This window comes from Canis lupus, chromosome 11 (genome assembly GCF_048164855.1).
Source record: "Canis lupus baileyi chromosome 11, mCanLup2.hap1, whole genome shotgun sequence".
Lineage (NCBI taxonomy): Eukaryota > Metazoa > Chordata > Mammalia > Carnivora > Canidae > Canis > Canis lupus.
Window position 1 is genome coordinate 29,415,234 of NC_132848.1, and position 24,571 is coordinate 29,439,804.

A 24,571-nucleotide genomic window follows, 5' to 3' on the forward strand; every position below is an offset into this window, starting at 1 on the left:
GCCCGGCCCGGCCGCCCGCTCGCCGCCGCCGCCCCCTCGCTGTGGGCCGGCCGCGGGCGCCCCGCTGGCCCGGGTCCCCGCCCGCCGCCGCCGCCGCCGCCGCCGCCGCGGGGAGTGGGGTCCTGGCGCCCCACCCAGCCGCGGCTCCGCCCCCCGACGCGCCCCCGCCCGCCCGCGGGCCCGACCCCGCGCAGCCCCTTGCTCGGCGAGCCGGGTCGCCGCTCCTCCTCGGGAGCCCCCGAGAACTCCGGGACGGCCCCTGGAGCCCTGTGACCCACTGCGACCTCGCCGGCCGCGAGGGGCTTCTTCCACCCGACGACCCTCACCACGGTGCCCACCTGGAATCCTTTCTCCGCTCCTGCCCTCTTCCCGCTCCTTGGCCTAAGGACCTGCAGACCCCCCACACCGACTTTCCCTAAACCCACTGAGCCCTCCTGCCTGAAACGTTGGGCAGGCAGTGCCCCTGCTGAGCCCAAAGCACCCCAGATGGCCACCAGCTTCCCTGACCCCGTCTCACCCCTCCAAAACACCCCTGACCTCCACAGTCTGTCACCCTCCCCTCCCCCCATTGCCTGCCAGACTTCAGCCCCCACCCCCATCAGTCCAGGTGTGCACTCAGTGGTGTCTTGAGCCTGACAACTGGTCCTTCGGAGTGCGCTCCCCCTGTGTCGGCCCCTGTGTCGGCTCCTCCCGCCCCAAGAAGTGGTGGGGGGTGGGGCCCCGTGGGCAGAACCCATAGGAAGCAGGCCCTTGTCTGGTGGGGCTCTGGGCCTCAGGGCTTTGGAACCCCCAAGCCTCCTGCTCCCCTCTCCAAGACCTGGGTCAGCGGCTCCTCCCCCCAGAAGTCCCTCCTGACCTCAGATGAATCAGCTTTCCACTCAGCTGCCATGGTGGTGACGTCACTTTGACCAATATAATAGCTGGGATAGGTCTGTCGCTCCACCCCCAAGGGAAGGAGCAGGGTCTTAGTCACCGCTGTCACCCCTTAGCTGTTGGAGGCTGGGAAGAGCAGGGCTCTGGGAGTCCTATCCACCCAGGCTGGAATCCTGGCTTTCCCCAGTCCCTTGGCAGTATGATCTTGTGCGCCCTCGAACCTGTTTCCATAGCTTAAAAATAGGGATAATTCCTGAGTCAGGTATAGAATTGTTGAATCAGTATATTGTACCCCTGGAACTAATGGAACAATGCATGTTAATTATTCTCAAGTAAAGAAAATAGAAATAATTCTAGCTTTACAAAGTGGCTGAGAGGATTCAGATATAACACACCCGACCTTTCAATCACTTGTAAATTGTAATTATTGTTACCTGGTAACCTGGTAAATGTGTGACAAAATGGATTGAAAACATTTTATACCTGGCTTCTCACCTGGGGCCTTTTGGGTGTATTGTGGAGGAGAGAAGCCCCCTTGGGGATTCCCACCTCCTCAAACACCCATTAAGCCCCAGCCTAGAATGCCATTATGACCCCAGCCAGGACCAGCCTCACATCTTAGATCTGTTCAAGGTTAGACAACGTGTTCTTGGTCCAGAGTGTGGACTCTCTCTGGGGCCACCTAGGAAGTGGCTGCTGTAAGTGCCAGGCTGCCTAGTGATCCCCCTTGGACGCTTGGTCCACACCAGCCTGTGCTTGCCACCTCCTACCCTGCCCCCTGTGGGAAAGCAACTCCAGGAATGTTCCTTTCACTAAATCAGAGACTTGGCCTCAGGACCCACCCTGGCCTTCAAAGACCACCAGGACTCTTTCTTTTTTTTTTTTTTTTTAATTTTTATTTATTTATGATAGTCACACACAGAGAGAGAGAGAGAGGCAGAGACATAGGCAGAGGGAGAAGCAGGCTCCATGCACCGGGAGCCCGATGTGGGATTCGATCCTGGGTCTCCAGGATCGTGCCCTGGGCCAAAGGCAGGCGCTAAACCACTGCGCCACCCAGGGATCCCAGGACTCTTTCTTTAAAATCCAGGAAGGGGGGCAGCCCAGGTGGCTCAACGATTTAGCACCGCCTTCAGCCCAAGGCCTGATCCTGGAGACCAGGGATGGAGTCCCACGTCGGGCTCCCTGCATGGAGCCTGCTTCTCCCTCTGCCTGTGTCTCTGGCCTCTCTCTGTGTGTCTCTCATGAATAAATACATAAAATCTTTAAAAAATAATAAAATCCAGGAGGGGAGTGCCTGGGTGGCTCAGTGGTTGAGTGCCTGCCTTTGGCTCAGGTCCTGATCCTAGGATCCTGGGATCAAGTCCCGCTTCAGGCTCCCCTGCAGGGAGCCTGCTTCTCCCTCTATGTCTCTGCCTCTCTCTGGGTGTCTTTCATGAATAAATAAATAAAATCTTGGGATCCCTAGGTGGCGCAGCGGTTTGGCGCCTGCCTTCGGCCTAGGGCGCGATCCTGGAGACCCGGGATCGAATCCCACATCGGGCTCCCAGTGCATGGAGCCTGCTTCTCCCTCTGCCTGTGTCTCTGCCTCTCTCTCTCTCTCTCTCTCTCTCTCTCTCTCTCTCTCTGTGACTATCATAAATAAATAAAAATTTAAAAATAAATAAATAAATAAATAAATAAATAAATAAATAAATAAAATCTTTAAAAATAAATAAATAGATAAAACAAAACCCGGAAGAGATTCTATTCCCGTCCTCGCCAGCCTAAGGGGCTCCCTGAAGACAGCTCCAGATCAGACCTTGATCCCGTTGCCATAATAATAACTTATATGGCATAGCCCTCTGGGCCCCCATTAGCCCATTTGTGGGCCTTATAAACTCATTATCTGAGTCAGCTCACCACGAGAGGAAATAAGGACCTGCATGGACACAGCTGTGTGACTGCAGGCCAGACAACTAACCGCTATGAACCCCAATTTCCTACCCTAAAACATGGGGATAATAATCTTTGCCTTGCCTCTGTCCCAGGGGTGTGGGTAATCTGCTGAGACAATGGATAAAAAACTTGTACACAGGACACCTAAATGGCTCAGTCGGTAGAGCACTTGACTCTTGATCTTCAAGTTTGCACATTCAAGCCCCACGTTGGGCATAGAACTTGCTTTGGAAAAAAAAAAAAAAGAAGAAGAAGAAGAAGGGAAAGGAAAAGTGCCATGCAGACTGTAAATCCAGGGTTTAGGTGGGAGTTGGAACTGTGTTTACAGGTGAGGTCAGAAGCCACAGACGGCTAGGCAAGTCAAGTCACTGGCCCCAAATCAACCATAATTTCAGGATTAGGCCTGAGGGATCTGGGCCCTTAATTCAGTGTTTTTCTTTATTTTTTAACTACCAATTAAGTGATCACAGTCTCCTCCTCAAAAATTGAAAAATAAGGGATGCCTGGGTGTCTTAGCAGCTGAGCATCTGCCCTTGCCTCGGGGTGTGATTCAGGGGTCCTAGAGTCCCACATTGGCCTCCCTGCAGGGAGCCTACTTCTTCTGCCTGTGTCTCTGTGTCTCTCATGAATAAATAAATAAAATCTTTTAAAAAATTGAAAAATAAAAGCTAAAGTTCCAAGTTGTCTCATCAATCCCAATCCCCTTCTAAGAAATAGCCACAGTTGTCAGCTTGAAACTTTTCCTTTCAGACCTTGTACCTGAGTTTGAATTCATGCGTGGATTCAACAAATATTTCCTGAGCACCAGCTTCCCAGCATGGGTGTTCTAGGGGAGATAGGAGTAAACAAGACAGGGAATTCCCTCATGGAATTAACTTTCTAGCAGGGAAGACAGGCAGGGAACAAGAAAATGAAGGAAAATAATTTCAGATGGTGAGCGGTGCTGGGGAGAAAAAATATAGAGCAAGATGCTGTGCTAGAGCCATGGAGACAACCAGGGCAGCCAGGGAAGGGAACTTTGAGATGGGGATCTTTGAGTTGAAAAGCATCCATCCCCCAAGAAAGCAAATTCAATGTAAGCCAGTGAGAGATGCCACTGAAAGTAGAGTTTGAATCCTTTCTCATTTATCCCAGGGTAATAGCTGCAGGGGTCCCGGTGGCCGGGCAGGATCCTGGCAGGCAAGGGCTGGCTAGTCTGGTGAGTGAGACAATCTACTGGGTGATCTTTGTCCAGCATGATAAAGGGCAAGGGAAATGAAAGTGTCCAGAGGAGCTCCTGGATTTCTTTGGGAAAGAGCGCCATGCCTTCCGCTGGCCATTCTTCCTGCCAACCTGTTTTGTAGGAGGGCTGCGGAGGAGGCAAAGGCAAAGATAGGATGAAAAAACAGAACCCACTGGGGTAGGGGAAGCTAACATAGAATGAACACTGGTGGGAATGAAAGAGTGAGGAGATGACCAGGAATTAAGGTTTATCCTTGCTCCCCCACCCCCCCCCCGCCCCACCCCCGCCTCTTCCCCTGCACAGATCTCAAGGTCAGTGTCAGAGAGATGAAAGGAAAGGGATTGAGGGGCGCCTGGCTGGCTCCGTCTGTAGAGCATGTGACTCTTGATCTCTGGCTGAGTTTGAGCTCCATGTTGAGCGTAGAGATTTTTAAAAAAGAGAGAAAGAGAAGGACTGCCCTGGAGGGAACCTGGAGAGGCTGTGGGGAGAAAGAATTTCATTATTGCCACTGGGCACCTCTGGCTGTTGAGTTTCCCTGATTCTGCACCTGCTCAGAGGCCAGTAGACTGCTTCTCTCCCGGAGCCAGAGAGCGTTCCTGGGGGTGGGAGAGGATACCTGGTGGGCCCCATTTCACCCACCCTCTCCGTCAGGGACTTGCTGGAAGATTCTGGACAAAGATGTCATCTACCTAAGTTCAATGTCCACATCTATAAAAGGTGGAATATTCTGTCCTCCAAAATACTATCCCAGAGGCCCCGAGAGGTACACACAAATATGGTCTTTGTTTGCTAACAGCAAAGCAATGGAAACATCCTAAACATTCATTAGTAAGGGACTGGGTAATTACCTTTCAGGACAGCTACACGACAGAAAACCACACAACTGTTAAAAAGAATATCATGGGGATCCCTGGGTGGCGGAGCAGTTTAGCGCCTGCCTTTGGCCCAGGGCGTGATCCTGGTAGACCCGGGATCGAATCCCACGTCGGGCTTCCGGTGCTTGGAGCCTGCTTCTCCCTCTGCCTATGTCTCTGCCTCTCTCTCTCTCTCTCTGTGACTATCATAAAAAAAAAAAAAAAAAAAGGGATCCCTGGGTGGCGCAGCGGTTTGGCGCCTGCTTTTGGCCCAGGGCGCGATCCTGGAGACCTGGGATCGAATCCCACATCGGGCATCCCGGTGCATGGAGCCTGCTTCTCCCTCTGCCTATGTCTCTGCCTCTCTCTCTCTCTCTCTACCATAAATAAATGAAAATTGAAAAAAAAAAATTAAAAAAAAAAAAAAAAGAATATCATGGAAACACATCCTGAAAAGTGAAAAAAGCAAGCTGCAGAATAATAGGTATAAAAGGATCCCATTTTTGCAGAAGAAAATTTATATATATATGATAGATATGTAACATCATATATATTTATGTATCTCAACATTTACATGAACATACAGACGGAAGTTTTTTTAAAAAGATTTTATTTATTTATGCATGAAAGACAGAGAGAGAGAGAGGCAGTGACACAGGCAGAGGGAGAAGCAGGCTTCATGCAGGGAGCCCGACACGGGACTCGATCCTGGAACCCCGGGATCACGCCCTGGGCCAAAGGCAGGCGCTAACCGCTGAGTCACCCAGGCATCCCTACAGATGGAATTTTTAAACATGTGGAAGAAAGGGTACCTGCCTAAATGCTGGGGGTGGTTAACTCTGGGAGTGAGACTGGGCGTATGGCGGACTCCCTTTTTATAAGTTGTAATGGTTTGATTTAATGACAACGGCAGGTATAGCTTTTTAAAATAACAGCTTTGAGATATAATTCACATACCATAAAATCCACTCCTTTCAAATGTACAGTTCAGTGGTTTTTAACATATTCACAGAGCTGTGCAACCATCACCACTATTAAGAACATTTTCATCATTCCCTAAACTCTGTACCCACTGGCACTCCCTCCAAATTTTTCCCCTCCCCCTGCTCCCAGCCCCTGGCAACCACCATTTTACTTTCTGACCCCGTGTATTTTTCTTTAAGATTTTTATTTATTCATGAGAGACACAGAAAGAGAGACAGAGATACGGGCAGAGGGAGAAGCAGGCTCCATGCAGGGAGCCTGACATGGGACTCGATCCTGGGTCTCCAGGATCAGGTCCTGGGCTGAAAGCGGTGCTAAACCACTGAACCACCGGGGCTGCCCTAGTTCATTTTTCAACTCTTGTTCTGATCGTAGTATCAACCAATCACTTGGAAAAAAATCATTTTAACTTTCTTGTGCCGACACAACATTGTTTGCAATGTCGTCCGCACCGCTAGAAGAAAACAGGGCTCCGATTTAAATACAAAACCGGCCCCAAGTGAGCAAGACGAAATCTGTCCACAGGGCCACAGGGGGGCAGATCACTGGAAAGATGAGAAATCTGGGTAGGTCAGGTGGAGCAAGTATAACTTTATAGCGAAAAAAACTAAAATAAGACAAGGGAGTGTGGCCATGGAACTGGGCCATCCCTCCCCGAGTCTGGAGCCTCAGCACCCGTGGTGTTCTCATTCCAAGATTTCCTTCTAAACTTCTCTGCCAGATTCTATGATCCTCCAAGTTCCCTGTAGGTCTGACTGCCTAGGCTGTGCCCCCAGAAATCAGGGCCCTGGCCAGACCCTTGGCTCTGAGCTGCTCCCTGGGGGGAGCCTGGCAGAGCTGTGGACAATGGAAGCATTGTGGGACCTCAGAGCTGGGGCCTGGGAGCAGAAGGAGGCGCGTGGGAGGCTTGGGTGGCAGACGTGTCGGCTGCTTTGCTGCTCTTCGGGCGTGCTGGGCCAAGAAGCATGCCCGGAGCATGCCAGGACAGCATCCTGAGCCCCAAGCCTTGACCTGGGCCTGCCAGAGTGAGCTCGGTCCCCTGGAATCCCAGCTATGTCTGGGGATAGGCAGCTATCCCAAACCTTTTTTCAAAGGCTATGCCTCTCCCCACGCACAGACATTCAGGACAACGATCTGGGACTAGCCATGAGGGCTCATATTCTTACCCTAAAACCAAACAACCTTCCAACTAAACTCTCCAGAACAGAGAAGACCACACGCTGCCTGTCATTTGGAGGGTGCTGAGTGCCGAAGTACTCCTACTTTGCTATCTGGGTCTGTCTCAGGAAGAGAGGCAGGTCAAAGAAGCCACTAAATATCCAAGCTGGCAAGGACCATTAGGGGTTAGCTAGCAAAGCCCCCTCATAATACTGACATGACCGTCTAGAGCCCAGGGAGGGGAGATGTTCGCTCAGGGTGATTGAGACACTTAGGATGGGGACTGAACTCCACCTCTGACCCTCCTCTCTGTGCTACAGGCTGCCACCCTGCCCCGCACCCCTTTCGGCCATCCCTGAAACGCCTATGGCTGCTGTTCTAAATCCTGTAGAGGCTTCAAGGCCCAGCTCAGACATCACCTTCTCCCTGAAGCCTTCCATGATAGGCCCTGGCAGGAGCCACAACTCCAGGCCTTCTCACAGAATTCCACCCTTACAATTAGATGGAACCTAGAGGGGATATCCCTTGCTGATTTCAGGAAGGAATTTCCCCGTGCCTCCCCTGGAGGCAGACCAGTGTGGAAGACAGGTGTGTAAACAATTATAATAAACATTCACAGAAAGACAAGCAATGCGATGGAGAAATGAGGAAAGGGACAACAGGGCTTTCAGAAGGAGCCTCTCATCTCCTGCCTGGGGACTCAGGGTGCATCCCTGAGGGCTGCATGGAGGAGGTGGCATTTGAACAGTTGCTCACATTGTGTGGCATTTATTTGTGCATACACGTCTCCCTCAATGGACTATGAAATCCTTAACGTGTGTGTGTTGCTGTTGTTGTTGTTAAAGGGCATTATCTCTTTGACTCCTCACAGCAACTCTATGGGCTAGGGACTATCACGGGACCCCCAGTTACTGATAAGGTTTTGAGGGGTTAAAGCCTGTTGAAGCCATACTGCCTAGCTCTGACTTCACAAAGAACTTTTACCACAAAGGTGTCACTGGTGTATTGAAGCCGGCAATGTGTCCAGTTCACCACTGCACACCTAGTTTGTACTACAAATTCACTCCTTTTTATCTACCTGTGAGCTTGGTGCCCAAGAACCCTCCCTGGAGCATCAGCTGGAGGTCAGCCCTGGACAGGGAGCCCCTGAAGCCTCCAGCCTTGGTGTTCTTGTGACTTTCTTTTTTTTTTTTTTTTTAATAAGTTGCTCTGGAATTTTTTTTTTTTTTTTATGATAGTCACACACACACACACACAGAGGCAGAGACATAGGCAGAGGCAGAAGCAGGCTCCATGCACCGGGAGCCCGACGTGGGATTCGATCCCGGGTCTCCAGGATCGCGCCCTGGGCCAAAGGCAGGCGCCAAACCGCTGCGCCACCCAGGGATCCCAAATCTTTTTTTTTTTTTTTTAAGATTTTATTTATTTATTCATAGAGACAGAGAGAGAGAGAGAGAGGCAGAGACACAGGAGGAAGGAGAAGCAGGCCCCATGCAGGGAAGCCCATGTGGGACTCAATCCCAGGTCTCCAGGATCACACCCCGGGCTGCAGGCGGCCCTAAACCACTGCCCCACCAGGGCTGCCCTCTTGTGACTTTCCACCTCACTTCCAACTGTGATACACATGACTGGTACTGGGATTCTCCTAGCAGCGTCCGTGCCTGGGTGCTGATACAGTATTTAAGACCCTAAATGTCCACAGGAGGGGCGACAGGAAGGAGAAGGAGGGAGACTGGAAGGCCTCAGAGTCGAGTCTGCAGAGCCCGCCCTGCTTGCGCTTTGACTCCTCAGGGATGGCCAGGGGTTATGGTGGAGATCAGGAATGCTGGAGCTCTCCCAACAACACCTCTTTATATAAACTCCCTGGCCAGCTCTGCAGATGAAAAGCAGGCAGAGCGGAAAATGGTTTCAGAGCCTTTCTGACACTGGGAGGTCACCTCTCCTCTGAGGAAAAAGCGACAAGGAAGGGGCTATCAGGCTGAAGAGATTTAGGTTAGCCACAGGCCAGACCACCCGACCAGGCTGTCAGACACTAGAAAAGGACTACTTGTCTCCCATTTACCTATCTACACGGAACTGTGAGCAAGGCAGCTCTTCCTGTCTGAAACAGAAAGTGAGACTTTTCTGTGGAAGCTCTGAGAGGGAGCTGCTTCTTCCTCTAAATACAACAGAGGTTAGAGAGGGGATGCCTCACCTCCAGGTGACACAGCACAAGACGGATGTAACACTCTAGCACATGCTGCAGCTTTGTATGGTAAGGCTAAGAGGGCCCGGGGCTGGGGGCAATTACTCTCTCCACTTGTCTGAGGAGGAAGCTGAGGCTCAGAGAAGTTCAACATCGTGCCAGAAACGTGCCCGCTTGCAAGAGGGCATGTCAGGCCTGGGGCCCAGGCTCCCTGCCGCTTCCTAACCAGGAGAGGAGCCCACCATCGCGGTCACTGGCCTCAGGGGAACACAGGGTAGTGGGGGTGAGGGCAGAAGGGAGGTACCTTGATCTTGATGAGCAGCTGGGACAGGGTGGGGCCAGAAATAAGGAAAGCTGGGATTTTTAGCTACCAGCTTGACAGGAATGTGAGCCACAGGAAGCAAGGATGATTTGCAGCTTCCCAGAGCCTCTGCACTCCCGGAAAACATCAGGAAATTGCTGGTCAGGCTTTGGAGCTTCAGGGTGCCCCTCCCCTGCAGCCTCTTCCTGATGCCCTACCCCCCACACCTGACCCGGAGCAAAGGCTCAGTCCAACCCATCTCCAGGCTGCTGGGCGGGCCAGGGGTGGGGACTAATGGCCACTGGTAGAAGCCGGCACAGTCACAGCCACTGCTTGCACTGGCTGAAGCTTGCAGGATAGTGCATTTATTCATTTTACGCCTCTCCGTTCTAGAAAAGATTTAAGGCACACTCTATCACTTATTCATACACTTATATTGTTTCATTCAATCCTTTCACTCCCTCAGGCACTCATCATTCATTCAGCTCAATTTTTAAAGATTTTATTTATTTATTTGAGAGGGGAGGGGAGAGGGAGCACGAGCAGAGGGAGGGGCAGAGGCCTTGCTAAGCAGGATGCCTGACTGGGACCACATCCCAGGACCCCCAGGGTTAATGACCTGAGCCACCCAGGCACCCTTCAGCTAATTCTCTTTATTGCAAAGGCCACTGCTCCTAAGTGCCACCTCTTTCCTCTAGTGTTCATGGGACTCCTAGGTTACCCAGGATGCTGCACCCTTGGAGCAGCTGGTCTCACTACCTCATTTTGCAAAGGAGGAGCTGATCAGTAGCCACCCAAGGTCAAAGCCCGACTCAGGGGAGAAGCCCCATCTTGGGTTTGCAACCGACCCAGTGTATGAAAAAGCCAGAGAGACACCGTGCAAAGGAAGCCAAGGCCACCAGAGGCTGGTCTATGTACCGAGGAACCAGCTCCAGCCTCGGGGTCTGAAGATCAAGCTTCCAGCCCCAGTTGTGTATTGCCTCTGCCCAAATTCTTACATCCTGGGCATCTCCACCTGGGTGCCCCACAGGACCCTTGAACTCATGTCCAAACCCAGTTCTCTACCCATCTGCACACGCCTCCTGTCCCAAACCTGCTCCACCTACCCCCATCTGAGAGTCTACTATCTCCCCAGCTGCAAAAGCCAGAGGACTCGGCATCTGTCCCCCACTCCCCCTCCTACCAAGTCCTGTACTCTATGACCTTCCCAAACCTCTCTTGAATTATCCCACTTGCCCCCATGCCGCTGCTTCCACTGCAGAGACCCAGCTCCTCTGTGGCCAGGCTATTCCAGACAAGTGCCTTAGCCTTCCTTTGAACTGGTCTTCAGTGTCTCCACACAGACCTGCCTTTGGGGCACCAAGGAACAGGTTGTGGAGAAAGCCCCTGGCTGAATCTGAAGGCTCGAAGTCCCTGTTCCTCCCTGAACTAGCCATGCTGATCTTTTTTTTTTTTTTTAAGACTTTATTTATTCATGAGAGGCAGAGAGGCAGAGAGAGAGAGAGAGAGAGAGAGAGAGAGAGAGGGGCAGAGACACAGGCAGAGGGAGAAGCACTCCATGCAGGGAGCCTGATGCAGGACTCGATCCTGGGTCTCCAGGATCACGCCCTGGGCCAAAGGTGGGCACTAAACCGCTGGGCCACGGGGGCTGCCTTAGCCATGCTGATCTACACAGGACCTTTCTGCCTGTGTAGTGCCATCTAGTACTTTGACTTCCAAGGTCATGGCTAGCTAATAATGGCCTTCGTTCCCTCAACAAACTATGGCCAGGTGCTAAGTACTTCGTACAACTTCAACAGAGCAGTCCTGAGGCAGGTGCGTGAGACGGTGAGAAGCTAAATAATTTGGCTGTGATTCTACAGCTCATATATGGAGTTGGGACTCAAACCCAGATCTGACTGAGCCCAAGCCCACACACTTGGCTGTGCCGCTTTGTCTTGTCAGTGCAGCACTTTGGTAACGGGTACCACCCCATGGTCCCCATTCCCTAACAAAACTTGCACTGCCTGTATGTATGGGAGGATTATAACCCTGTCGCTTCCATTCTGGGCAAGCTGGGATAAAACCCCTGCAAGTTGGCTGCAGCTGCTGAATGCCCTGCATTCCTCGAGCCGTACCAGGCAGAGTTCAGCTGTGCCTGCCCCCTCCTGAGGGCTGCTGGCTGCCCGGCGCTGCTGCTGGGCCTGGACTGAGCTGCTGGGAAGTGGCCCCAAGCCAGGCGCTCACACACTGGGTCTGTGTGACCTTGAGCTGAAATGGCCTGTCTCCTGGCACAGCAAGAAGAGTGCTGAGAGGCTGTGTCAGACACAACACACCTTGACCTGGCATAGTTTTAATGATGGAGACAAGAGACTGTCATGAGCTATGAGACTCTGGAGCTGAATTCCAACAAGCTAACTCCAGGTGGCTGCTCAGGTGGGTCTGAATTCCTGAGCCATCCTAGCCGAACTTGAGGACTCACTGGGGGAACAGCCGAAGAGACGGTGCTGGATAAGCCGTTCTTTAGGAGGCCAGGGAACCACAGACAGGTGCCACATGGGTAAGGTCTGGTTGGCACTGGTCTGGCAATCAAAATGCGTGGCAGGATCCTGACTCTGCCACTTGTCAGGATCCAGCAAGGTAACAGATGAGTAAGTGTTTGGAAAGCTACCAAAAGCTCTGTGAATGTTCGGACTTATTACATATTACATATTAATGCTTTTGTTTTTTTCCCTTTGGGGAGTGAAGCAAAACTGCAGGATGGTTATCTCAGAGGCAGCAGACTGTAAAACTGGGCTGACCTGGGTTCAAATCCTGACTCCACTCCAGCTCTTAGCCAAGTTCTGTAACCTGCCTGGTGAAAACCTATCTCACTCAGATTTATTTTTTTATTTTTTTATTTTTTTAAATTTTTATTTATTTATGATAGTCACACAGAGAGAGAGAGAGAGGCAGAGGCACAGGCAGAGGGAGAAGCAGGCTCCATGCACCGGGAGCCCGACGTGGGACTCGATCCCAGATCTCCAGGATCGCGCCCTGGGCCAAAGGCAGGCGCCAAACCACTGCGCCACCCAAGGATCCCTCACTCAGATTTAGTCATAGAACTTGCAGCCTATAGATGACTGGGAGTTTCACTCCACATCTGGCCTCTCCCTATCTCACACCCTAGCTCACTCGGCTTCCACTGGCCATTTCCCTACATTCTCTCAACACACAAAACATGCTCTGGCCTCATGACCTGTGCACCTGCAATTTCCTCTTCCTGGAAATTCCTACTTCTCCCGGGTAGCTCAACGTCTGCCTCCTTGCCCCTTTCAGGTCTCTGCCCAAATGACACCTATCAGTGTGGTCTTTCCTAACTATCTTATTCAAAATGCTAACTCCTACCCTTGACTTGCAAGGAGGGCCTTCTACCCTGAGAGCTGCACTGGTGCCCACCTTGGGGTGGTAGGTCTAGGGCTACCACCCAGATTAAGGAGGAAGCCATTCAGCCCAGCTCCAGGAAATGCCTCCCATCTAAGTCCCCATGATAGCGCCTATAGCAGGCCCAGCTCTGCTGGGGAGCAGGCATTAAGACCTCGCAAGGACACTGCGCATCAGTGGGTAACATGGCACTTCCACATCCACCCCACCTCACATCCTGAAGAGGGACCTCCATTTTCAGACAAGGCTACCAGCTCAGAGGGGCCACAGGGTGTATTAGTGACACAATTCAGACTCTAATACAGGTGTCAGTGGCTCTTTCCACATTATTTTTTAGATTATTTATTTATTCATGAGAGACACAGGGAGGGAGGGGGGGAGAGAGAGAGAGAGGAGAAAGAGAGGCAGAGACACAGGCAGAGGGAGGAGCAGGTTCCATGCAGTGAGCCCAACGTGGGACTCGATCCCGGGTCTCCAGGATCAGGCCCTGGGCTGAAGGCCGCACTAAATTGCTGAGCCACCTGGGCTGCCCTCTTTCCACATTCTTAAGCTCACTCATAATCCAAAAACTCAAACAGAAGCAATCATACATCAGGTGAGCCAAAGTCTAGCTCAAGAATTCCTAGCAACCCTGTCACAAGGACACACCAAGCAGCCTCACCAGCCATGTCCTGCAAAGTTCCAGAAAATGCACCTTCACTTTAAGGCTTATAGACCACACAGATTTTTATGGGCTTATTGCCACTTCGTCTCTTCCTGCCAGTCTTAGGGTAGGACTTTCTAAAGCAAAAGGAGGTTTTCACTACCTACTACCTTGATCTTGGACAAACTATGTGATTATCCCAAGCCTCAATTTCCTCATCAATAAAATCAGGATACCAAGTCTACCTGGCTCCAGAATAAATGAGACAATGCATAAACTTAATGAGACCTCCCTGAGGACTTACTCCTAATACAAAATTTCTGTAGTAACAAGAACATTTGACCATTAATGAATAGGTCCAGTGAGATGCCTGAGGCAATCAGCTTCAGTGAAGTTTTCAACAATCATACATCTGTGTTGTCTGTGCTTTGTTAGAAGATTAGAAATTGGCTCTGACAGTAAATAGTGTAGGCTGCTAGGTTTTGAAGTGGCTCTTCCCAGGGAAGTCCCCAAGATGGCAGAGCCCCACTATGCATTTAAGGAAGGAATGGCAGGAGTGAGAAAAACAGACACAACTCAGTTGTGACTGGCCATGAAGGTGCTGAAAAGCAGCTGTATCAAACTCACTGAGGGTGGGAGAGGCTGCACATAACATAAGTCACGGTTTCCAGCGTGAAGTATTAAAGACATAGGCAGAAGACAGTAGAAAAAAGTGGTCGTTGGGAGCCAAGTCTTGGCTTTTTGAGAACTACAGGACATCGAGCAAGTCACTTTACAACCTGAGTGCACTTCCTCATCTGTGAAGTGGGGATTCTACTGCCACTCCTGCGCTGTGAGGGGTCAGCAGCGTACCCGGCTTCCTCTTAGCACAGTTCATGGCAGCAGGAGGTGGTCCAAGCTTTTGCCCAAGACCCAGCACTTCCGTTAACATGCATGCAAATCATGGTAGGTCACTTACTGCCCACAGGTTTCTTGTGAGGTGCAAATAAGATACTGAAGGTGAGAATGTCCTGCAAACTGCAAATGCAATCGAAATACCAACAACTGATGATCAGGAGAAAAGTGTTAGAGGAAATCACATATTGTCACCCTCAACCAGATTCCCCCCAACAATGATGAGATGACAAATCTGGCTCCAAAGAAGATCTTTTACTGAGACTTATTTAAAATCCAAATAGTCCTTAATCCAAATAAACTTCAACTCAGCTGAATTGCTGATGGCTGATCTAGGCAAAGGCTTCATGGAGACAAAAATAGGCCCCACCTACAAAGACCCTAAAATGAGTTCCTAACAAGAGTGTGAATGTCCTCAGGGTCTCTGTCCCATCTTCTTCAGAGTTCGATTGAGCTAAAAGAAAAAGAAAAGCCAAGTTAGATATAGTTATTTCACCAACCCTTTCCCTCTAGTGTGCATGATCACCAACCAGGACAGACCCCTGGGCTGACCCCCTGAAGTCAGGGAGGGGTGTCTGATACAGGTATGGGTGTCCACTTTGTGTGTATAAAGCCCCAATTAGGTGCTCCACTCCTGATACTCCTATGGCCCTGCACAATTCATGCAGACTATTCTCCTACCTGCCCTTCACACGCCACACACACACACAGACACAGACACACACACACACACACCCTATATTGCTCTGGCCATTTTATAGACACAGGGCTCAGAGTGGCTAAACTTGCCAGGACTGCATCATCCTGCAGGAAGAGCCTCATGGCATGGACCAGAAGAGCATAGTAGCGACCTCTGCTGGAGAACTCAAGACACCAGGACAAAGTGGCTCCAGCTATGGCCACAGAGACTAGCACGCACACACCCTGCATCCTTGTAGTGTCTGGCCTGACCCACAAGACCTCTCCTAGGGCAAGAAGTGAAATGCACCAAGTCTGTCAAAACACAGCTTCCTGTCCTCTGCCTTCAGGAACTGGCCAGACCTGTCTTAAGTCAGAGAGTAACTGCCAAATGGGGAGGGATGGGTAAGAGCAGGCAGTGAATCCACCCATATTAGGAAATACCAAGGAGGGAGGGGAGAACTGGCCACCCGCAGAGAGAGATCTTGGAAAGAGATGCTCTAGAGAAGGCTGACACAGCAACTGCTATAACAGGCCCAACCCCATTCCCCAAACCCCAAGCAGCCAGCCAGTCTCAGAAACTTTAAAGGGCCAACTTGGGGCCTTCTAGAAATGAAAAATAAAAAATTTCAAAACTCCCCCACCTAGTTCCTAACCTCTGCCTCCAGCCCACAAACACTGTGACTGCTCACCTCCTCAAATTTGTGAATCTGCCGGATGAAGAAATCCCCATAGCGCCTGGCGACCTTGGTGTCTGCAATGTGGATCATGTCCTGTGGGAAAAGCAGAGTCAGAGAGGAGCAGTGAGGTACAGCCACTTAAAGGACTTTCAAGTAACCATGCTGCTAAGTGCTAGATAAACCCCTACAGTGGTTTACAAAAGCAAACAGGAAAAAAACTCAATGGAAGAGCATTACCAGTTGATAGCAGCTCTTTCTAGATGGTTGATTTTAATTTTGTTAATTCATTTATTTTTATTTGTAAGTCTTTTTCAATGAACAGGAAGCTTTCAGCAATAAACACATTCTTCAAGACAGCATTTTAATCTCATACAATATTTTATGAGTGTAAGGTTGTGAGTACAGATTCTAAATTTTGTTTTTAGCCCAAATGTGGTTGAATACCATTTTACTTGTAAATTCCTATGTAATCTAAGTTAAGACCCAAGAACTTTCTGCATCTATTTGATGGGATTTTTTTCAAGTCAAGGATAAAAAAAGAAAAGCCAGAAAGACTGAAAGCAGGGATGCCTGACTGGCTCAGTCAACAGAGTGTGTGACATGCTCTTGTTCTCGGGGTCACGAGTTCAAAGGGGGGGTGGGGGGGATGTGGGGGGGGGAAGAACATACTTTAAAAAAATAAAATATTTATTTATTTATTTTTAAAGATTTTATTTATTTATTCATGAGAGACACACACAGAGAGAGAGGCAGAGACACAGGCAGAGGAAGAAGCAGGCTCCATGCAGGGAGCCCGACGTGGGACTCGATCCCAGGTCTCCAGGATCATGCCCTGGGCCAAAGGCAGGCACTAAACTGCTGAACCATCCAGGGATCCCCCAAGTTACTAATTCTTAGGAGAAGTGTTTTATTTATTTAGAAGTAAACTTTACACCCAACATGAAGCTTGAATTCACGACCCTAAGATCAAGAATCACATGTTCTACCAACGGCACCAGCCAGGCATCCCAGGAGAAGTATTTTAGTAAAGCCCATCCAGGAGCACCTGAGTCGGTTAGGCATCTCCCTTTGGCTCAGGTCATGATCCCGAGGGTCCTGGACTTGGTAGTGAGCCCACTTCTCCCTCTCCCTCTGTCCCAGCCCTGCTCCTGCTCACTCTCAAAAATAAATAAAATTGGGGATCCCTGAGTGGCTCAGCAGTTTAGCGCGTCCCTTCGGCCCGGGCTGTGATCCTGGAGTTCTGCATCAAGCTCCCTGCATGGAGCCGGATTCTCCCTCTGCCTGCCTGCCTGCCTGCCTGCCTCCCTCTCTCATGAATAAATAAATAAAATCTTTAAAAATAAATAAATAAATGAAATCTTAAAAAAAAAAAAAAAAGACAATCTATGGGATGCCTTGGTGGTTCGGCGGTTGAGTATCTGCCTTTGGCTAAAGGTGTGATTTTGGAGTCCCAGGATCAAGTCCCACATCGGGCTCCCTGCATGGAGCCTGCTTCTCCCTCTGCCTGTGTCTTTGCCTCTCTCTCTCTGTGTCTCTCATGAGTAAATAAATTAAAAAAAAAAAAAAAAAAAAAAAAAAAGACCATCTAGATAATTGGGGCTAGTCCAGCTGGGTCACAAAGTGATGATAGGAGGATGGAGCAGGTTACCAATACTGCCAAAGAATATATGTCAGGCACCAAGAATAAATTCGAATAGGACTTTAAATAGTTGATGTGAGGGATCCCTGGGTGGCGCAGCGGTTTGGCGTTTGCCTTTGGCCCAGGGCGCGATCCTGGAGACCCGGGATGAATCCCACATCGGGCTCCCGGTGCATGGAGCCTGCTTCTCCCTCTGCCTATGTCTCTGCCTCTCTCTCTCTCTCTCTGTGACTATCATAAAAATAAATAAACAAATAAATAAATAGTTGATGTGGGGGGCGGGGACACCTGGGTGGCTCAGTGGTTGAGCGCCTGCCTTTGGGTCAGGGTGTGATCCCGGATTCCTGGGTTCGAGTCCCACATTGGGCTCCTTGCGTGGAGCCTGCTTCTCCCTCTCTCTGTGTCTCTCATGAATAAATAAATAAATAAAACCTATAACTTCTGCATTCATAAGCATCTATAAAATTATTACACACACAAAAAAACCCTTAAGTGGACCACTGACAGCCAGTCTCTAAAACCACATGTACTTTTTGTAATAACCTACACCACTCAAATGTCCATCAGCATTAGAATGGGAAAATCGCAGCCAACTACTGCAGCAGTGAGCACTGATGGACTGTTGTGCATGGCGATGCTCTCAAATGTAACACTGAGCAAAAGAAGCCAGTCACAAAGAAAGAGCACATGCTATGTCAGTCCATTACACCAAGTTCAAAACCAGGCAGCACTAATCTAGGTGCTAACTAATCTAGGGTGGGGACAAGTCAGGAGAATAACTCCGACTTGCTGAGTTACTTCCAAAAATCTGTACCATCCTCTCCTGCTTTCTTCTCCAATCTTCTCTTCTGCCACAATACCCTCTCACAGGCCACTGCAGCCACACTGAAGCTGTCCCTCAAAAATACTGGATTCACTCCTACCCCAGGGCCTTTGCCTTTACCGCTCCCTCTCCTTGGAATGCTGCTCCCCCACATACTTGTTTGGCTAATTTCTTCACCTCCTTCAAGTCTTAGCTACAATTTAACTTCCTGGACAAAGGCTACCTGGAGCACCTTATGTAATAATGCAACCTCTATCTTCTAGCACCATTACCCTTAAATGCATAGCACTTGGCAATTTCTACCTATGAGAAAATAAAGGAAATTTTCAACTTTTCACTGTGGGCCCTGCTCCTCGTAAAACATTTACCCAGGGTCAAAATGTCTTGGCAAAACCTCAAAGCATGGGTTCTGTTCCTGTCCCAAGTACACACTGTACAGCTGCTTCATTAAAAAACAAAAACAAAAAGCAGCATTCCAAACATAAAGAAAAAAACCCTTGCTGATTCCCATTAGACTCCAGTCTTACAGCCTTTCTGGAAAGTCTTTCATCACGACTTATAACTCTTTATGTAAAACAAAAACAAAAACAAAAACGTATATACTCTTGCCCAACTGTTCCTTCCCTGGAGCACTCTCCTCTTTGTGAAGACTGTGTATTTCCAAGCAGCCATCTTAACTTGTGCCCAAATGAAACTTTTTTCTTTAAAAATTTTTAAAAAGAGGGATCCCTGGGTGGCGCAGCGGTTTGGCGCCTGCCTTTGGCCCAGGGCGCGATTCTGGAGACCCGGGATCGAATCCCACATCGGGCTCCCGGTGCATGGAGCCTGCTTCTCCCTCTGCCTGTGTCTCTGCCTCTCTCTCTCTCTGTAACTATCATAAATAAATAAAAATTAAAAAAAAAAAATTAAAAAAAAAAATTTTTAAAAAGGTGTGTTCATTTTGCATTGATACCTACCACATGGTCTGCTTCACGATAATGCCTGTTTTTTAACATTAGAATATGGGTGCGAGGGCAGAAATCTTTGCTGATTTTGTTCACTGCTAAGTCCCACCCAAATGCTCAGAATAGCAGGCACCTGGTAAACACTGCCTACTGAATGGATAGACAGAGGGCCCCAGAGGATGAGGCCAGGGGGCAGCCATACCTTATCAATGTAGAAGTCAACTTCGGATGCCGACTGAAATTCACCGTCAAGGGCAGAGATGCCACTGGTCCACACTAGGTTCTTCATCTTATGCTTGAAGACAAGGAGCTGGATCCTGAACTCCTGCTCTGTGAGGTCCAGGAAGCCGGCCAGCTTGGCCACAGGCATGGTAGTGTACAGCTTGAGGAAGCTACGGATGGTGGAGAGCTGGGCCTGCTGCTGCACTTCATCAGAAAACACCTTCAGCTGCTGCAGGAAGGGCTCCTTGTGGTAGTTGGGGTGCACATTATCATAGTTGGGCACCACAGGTGACAGGAATTTGGGGCACGAGTAACTGAAAAGTTCCTCATAGACCTGTGGGTCACCCTTCTGCATGCGTAGCATCTTATCCCCGTATTTCTCCCGCAGCTGCAGGTGAATGCTCTCATCGATTCGCATGGGGTACATGGTGAGGGCGATGGCCAGCAGCGCGTGCATCTGCTCATTTTGCTTGTTAATCTGGGGATGCAAGAGAAATTGGTGCGGGGTCAAATGAGATAGACTTTCTGAGGTCCCACATCCAACGTGGCTCCACCACCCTCCCAAGTACACTACGCTCAGACCTCTGATTTCTCCCTAGTTTACCTCGGTCAGTTAACTTTCCCGAAGTCTCTCCTAATCTGCCCTCTAGATCTACTGAACTTCTGGCCCACTTCCAGAGCCTCTGGAACTGGCTCCTAGATTCCTTTTTTTTTTTTTTTTAAGATTTTGTTTATTTATTCATGAGACAGAGAGAGAGAGAGGCAGAGACACAGGCAGAGGGAGAAGCAGGCTCCATGCAGGGAGCCCCACATGGGATTCAATCTTAGGTCTCCAAGATCATGCCCTGGCTGAAGATGGCGCTAAACCACTGAGCCACCCAGGCTACCCTGGCTCCTGGATTCTTTAGTAGAGCCTTCTTCTCACTCTCCCTGGCCCACCACACTTCACTGGCACATCAATCCTCCCACATCATTATGACCAAGTCACCCAGAAACTCTGATGGCACCATAATGCCTATAAAGATTAAATACTTCAGCTGGGAGTCTGGGTAGTGAAGGTTACCCAGAACCAAAACCCCAATTTGACTAATCTACGGCCCTCCAACAAAGTAGTTAATTGTGCTGCTACATCACTGTACTACAAGTTTCAGCACCTTTGCTCTGCCTAGATACCTTCCAATTCTATGCATGTCTTGGACCCTCCCTCCTCCATGGCAAACTGCTTGAGGGTTGTACCCCAACTAACTCACTTTAAAACACCCACAGCCCAGTGAACACTCAGCAAATTGTTGCTGAATAAATGTAGGCACTGCTGGGGGACAAAAGTAAAACAAAAGATACTGTCCTTATCGTCAAGGAGTTCATGGTCTGAAATAATAGGCACAACAAAAGAAACTAAGAGTAGACCAGCCATTAAGAAATCATCCTACTGAAAGGACATATAAAAGGCAAAATTTTGGATAGCATTTACCAAAAACTGTTGGCATAGGTACCAAGACATCAAGCTGGTCAAAGGCTTCCTTACCATCTCATACTTGTATGTAGTCCTTTGGAACATGCTCTTGGTCCTTTGGATGTAGAGGAGGATATTGGCAAATACCCGGATGGCATCCTGGTAGCGACGCATCATCAAATATGCAAAACCGACATAGTAGTATGTGGTGACCTGACACTCAGGCACACGAGAATACATACTCTGTGGAAGGAGGCAGAAGCATCCGTAAGTCCCCAAATCAATACATCCCAGAGAGAGTCTGGAAGTTGGCAGGGTCCAGTGTCAGCTGAAGTAGAAGCCCCCTGTAGAAGCCCTGAACTACCCAGGGGAAGCCCTGGTTCTGGAGTTAGAGGCTCTGAATACAGATTATACCATTTACTAAATCATATGACCTGAGAACTCCATCTTGTTAGATATAATAAAAAGGGACTGGATCAGGTGACCTTAACATTTCTTTCAGCTCCATATCCCTCCACATCTCAGTTATGTATTCTTCCTTGCTTTCTACTCCTTGATTTTCCAGGTAAACCCAATAAAGAAACAGATCAACAAGACTGAATGATACATACACACGTGTCCAGAAAATACCAGTTTTTCTGTGGCTAAGAAAAAACCACCACAGCTAATCATCATTATACTATCCTAGAACTAAGTCTTTCACAAATTCCTTAAATAGTGAAACTGGAGTAATAAAAATCTACGTTATCATTGTTTTGAAAATAGAAAGACCGCTGAACATTTCAAGTATTACTAAGCAACAAAGAGAAAGCACCTTGTCCACATGCAAGTCTCAATTTTCAAATGGCCTGGGGAAGAATCTTCTTTTTGCTCCCTGAAACTTGTCCTTATAGATTCTCTCAAAGCAGAGTCTCTGGCTCTGGGTAGCAGGGCAGGGGGAAACAAGTAATCACCTTCTTATTCAGTTCAATATTCTCCAGCACCTTGATGGCCTGGTAGTAATCCCCTAAAAGGGAGTGCAGACGCAGAAGCCCCACCAGGCTGAAATACCCAAGCATCTTGTAAAGGGAGTGCCGTCCATACTCGCCAGCCACACTCTCGGGGTCACCTGAGAGAAATAGACATGGTGAACATTTCAGCAGGGGCAGGTGAAGGAAGGGAAACCTGAGCCTTGAATATTAATCAACTCTTCACCTACTACTGGCCTCTAAAGCTTCCTGCAACAGGGAATAACTGCCTTCAAAGGAACACCCAGAGGCAACATGCCTGACCTTAAACTAATCTTTTTAAAGTAATCTCTATACCTAATGTGGGGCTCGAACTCATGACCCCAAGATCAAGATCACATGCTCTACTTACTGACTGGCCAGGTGTCCCTGGCCTTATACTAATTTTAAATTTACCAACAGGAGTTGCGTGAGGGGAGTGGCTGTTGTGGTTTTTGGTTATTTTCTTGGTCCCAAGACACCTGAGAATATTGAGATGGCCCCTTTTATCAGGAGCAGTTACTCATCAAGGCAACTACTTTCAATAAGTTCATGGGGTCAAAGCTGTTTTCCTAATAACACTAAGATCCTATTTGTCTTTCTCACTAGAGTGAGATTTGCACTGATGGTGCAAAAACAACAGTGGGTACAAATGACTCACAACTTAGCATAAACCAGGCAGTGGTACCAAACTGCATTAGCAATTACTGTATTCTTTCCCTCACGCAGTAAAAGAACCAGCCACTTTTTTTCACGAAAACCATTTTTACTTAAAAGAATGACTGACAAATTATGGTTACTTAGAGTATCTGGCAGACATTTTCTTATAAATGAATGAGGTGAGCCTGTTACATTTCAGTAAGAACTGACAGTGCCACTGCCAATGAAAATGTGAGCTTTTTTTTTTTTTTTTTTTTTTTATGACAGTCACACAGAGAGAGAGAGGCAGAGACACAGGCAGAGGGAGAAGCAGGCTCCATGCACCGGGAGCCCGACATGGGATTCGATCCTGGGTCTCCAGGATCGCGCCCTGGGCCAAAGGCAGGCGCCAAACCGCTGCGCCACCCAGGGATCCCGAAAATGTGAGCTTTTAAGCAAAAATCATAGTTTCCCATCCAAGTACTAACCGGGACCGACCCTGCTTAGTCAAAAATCATAGTTTTAAAAACGTTTATCTGCTACCCTGAGTCCAATAGCTTCCAAATATAGATTTATTTGATGAGGCTGATGACCAAAGTATTTTTTTTTTTTTTAGGTTGTATAATAAAATATGTCAGCTAGGGCACGTGGGTGGCTCAGTGGTTGAGCGTCTGCCTTTGGCTCAGGTTGTGATCCCAGGGTGCTGGGGTTGAGTTCTGCATCGAGCTCCCTGCAGGGAGCCTGCTTCTCCCTCTGCCTAGGTTTCTGCCTCACTTTGTGTGTCTCTCATGAATAAATAAATAAAATCTTAAAAAAAAAAAAGCATTTAGAAAATCTTTATAACTCAATAAACCAGTATTTTACAAAATTGTGCAGCATAAAAAGATCCTTTCAAGCTGCAGGATAGACCAATACACCTTAACATAACAAAGTAAAAGTTCATTGCTAAGGTTCCAAATTCCTCACTGCAATTCACAAATACAAAACTCCCACTGTCAAGTTTGGATGTGGTAACAAAGAACATCAGAACCACCTGAAAAAGCTGTTAAGATACTCCTCGCTTTCCCAACTCCAGGTCTGAGTGAGGCCAGATATCCCTTATATATTGTACCACATACTGTAATTGCTGAATACAGTAATTGCTGAATATGGAAGTACACTGAGAATCCAGCTTCTTTACAGAGCCAGGCACTAAAGAGATTTCCAAAAATGGCACTCTTCTCACAGGGAAAAAGAAAATGTATATAGATAAATGCTGTGATTCTCACTCTTTAAAGACTGTACAGCAGTTCTGACACCAAAAAGCGTGAGAAGTGCTTGGCTACATAAAGGTCCTGGAGACACAGTAGAAGCGTCGGCAAATCAGACCTCCTGAGTGCTGGTCTGTCAACCCACAGAATGCCAAGCCCAACATTCCTCAACATCAGCACTTGGCTACTGTTCACACCCAACACCAAAGAGAAGCAGCCCACAGCCTAAGCCATGGTGACTCCCCTGGGCTGCATGTGGCCTCTATTCCACTGGACAGATGGCAAGCAGCACTCACCACCACTTGTGTACACCTCCAATTGCCGGTTAATGTTGGATTTGTCGACCAGGGAGTGGAGGACATTGAGGACACTGTGAACATTCCAGATTTTGGGATTGGAGCGAAGGAAGTCAATCTCTTCCTCTGACTTCTTGGCAGTCTTACAGCGGTACTGACTGAATGACTGAAACTGTTGAGGAAGAAGGGAGAGAGGCAGCAGTGGTACACGACAGGAAGTGTGGGGTGGCGCTGGGCGGCACGCGCACTGCATCTCATGCTAAACTGGTCTGTACACTACTTGTTTCTGCAAAATATCTCTGATTAAACTCAATTTGTGGGAAGCCTGAGTGGCTCAGTAGGTTAGGTGTCTGCCTTCGGCTCAGGTCATGATCGGGGGGTGGGTGGGGGGTGAGTCCTGGGATTAAGCCCACATCGGGCTCCCTCCTAAGGGGAGCCTGCTTCTCTCTCTCCTCCCCACTTAATGGTGTCTTAATCTCTCTCAAATAAATAAAATCTTAAAAAAAA

General features: G+C 48.8%; 1 protein-coding gene and 1 long non-coding RNA gene across 6 annotated transcripts in view; one reads left to right on the plus strand and one right to left on the minus strand.

The window, feature by feature from the left end:
- Positions 1–8,250: 8,250 nt before the first annotated feature.
- Positions 8,251–24,228, plus strand: LOC140642861 (uncharacterized). The gene is made up of 2 exons (XR_012039262.1): positions 8,251–9,283; positions 21,459–24,228. It is a non-coding gene; the product is annotated as an uncharacterized lncRNA (long non-coding RNA).
- EIF3L (eukaryotic translation initiation factor 3 subunit L) overlaps positions 14,689–24,571 on the minus strand; it is a 28,668-nt gene continuing 18,785 nt past the window's right edge. For 3 of the 5 annotated variants that reach the window (XM_072844026.1, XM_072844025.1, XM_072844024.1), the window contains exons 8-13: positions 24,065–24,236; positions 21,847–22,001; positions 20,966–21,136; positions 19,421–19,918; positions 15,825–15,905; positions 14,689–14,908 (exon numbers count right to left, since the gene is read on the minus strand). In XM_072844026.1, coding sequence (XP_072700127.1) covers positions 14,870–14,908; positions 15,825–15,905; positions 19,421–19,918; positions 20,966–21,136; positions 21,847–22,001; positions 24,065–24,236 — 1,116 coding nt within the window. In that variant the 3' untranslated portion in view covers positions 14,689–14,869. The remainder of the gene's footprint in view (positions 14,909–15,824; positions 15,906–19,420; positions 19,919–20,965; positions 21,137–21,846; positions 22,002–24,064; positions 24,237–24,571) is intronic. The other 2 variants (XM_072844028.1, XM_072844027.1) reach the window with 1 other exon arrangement.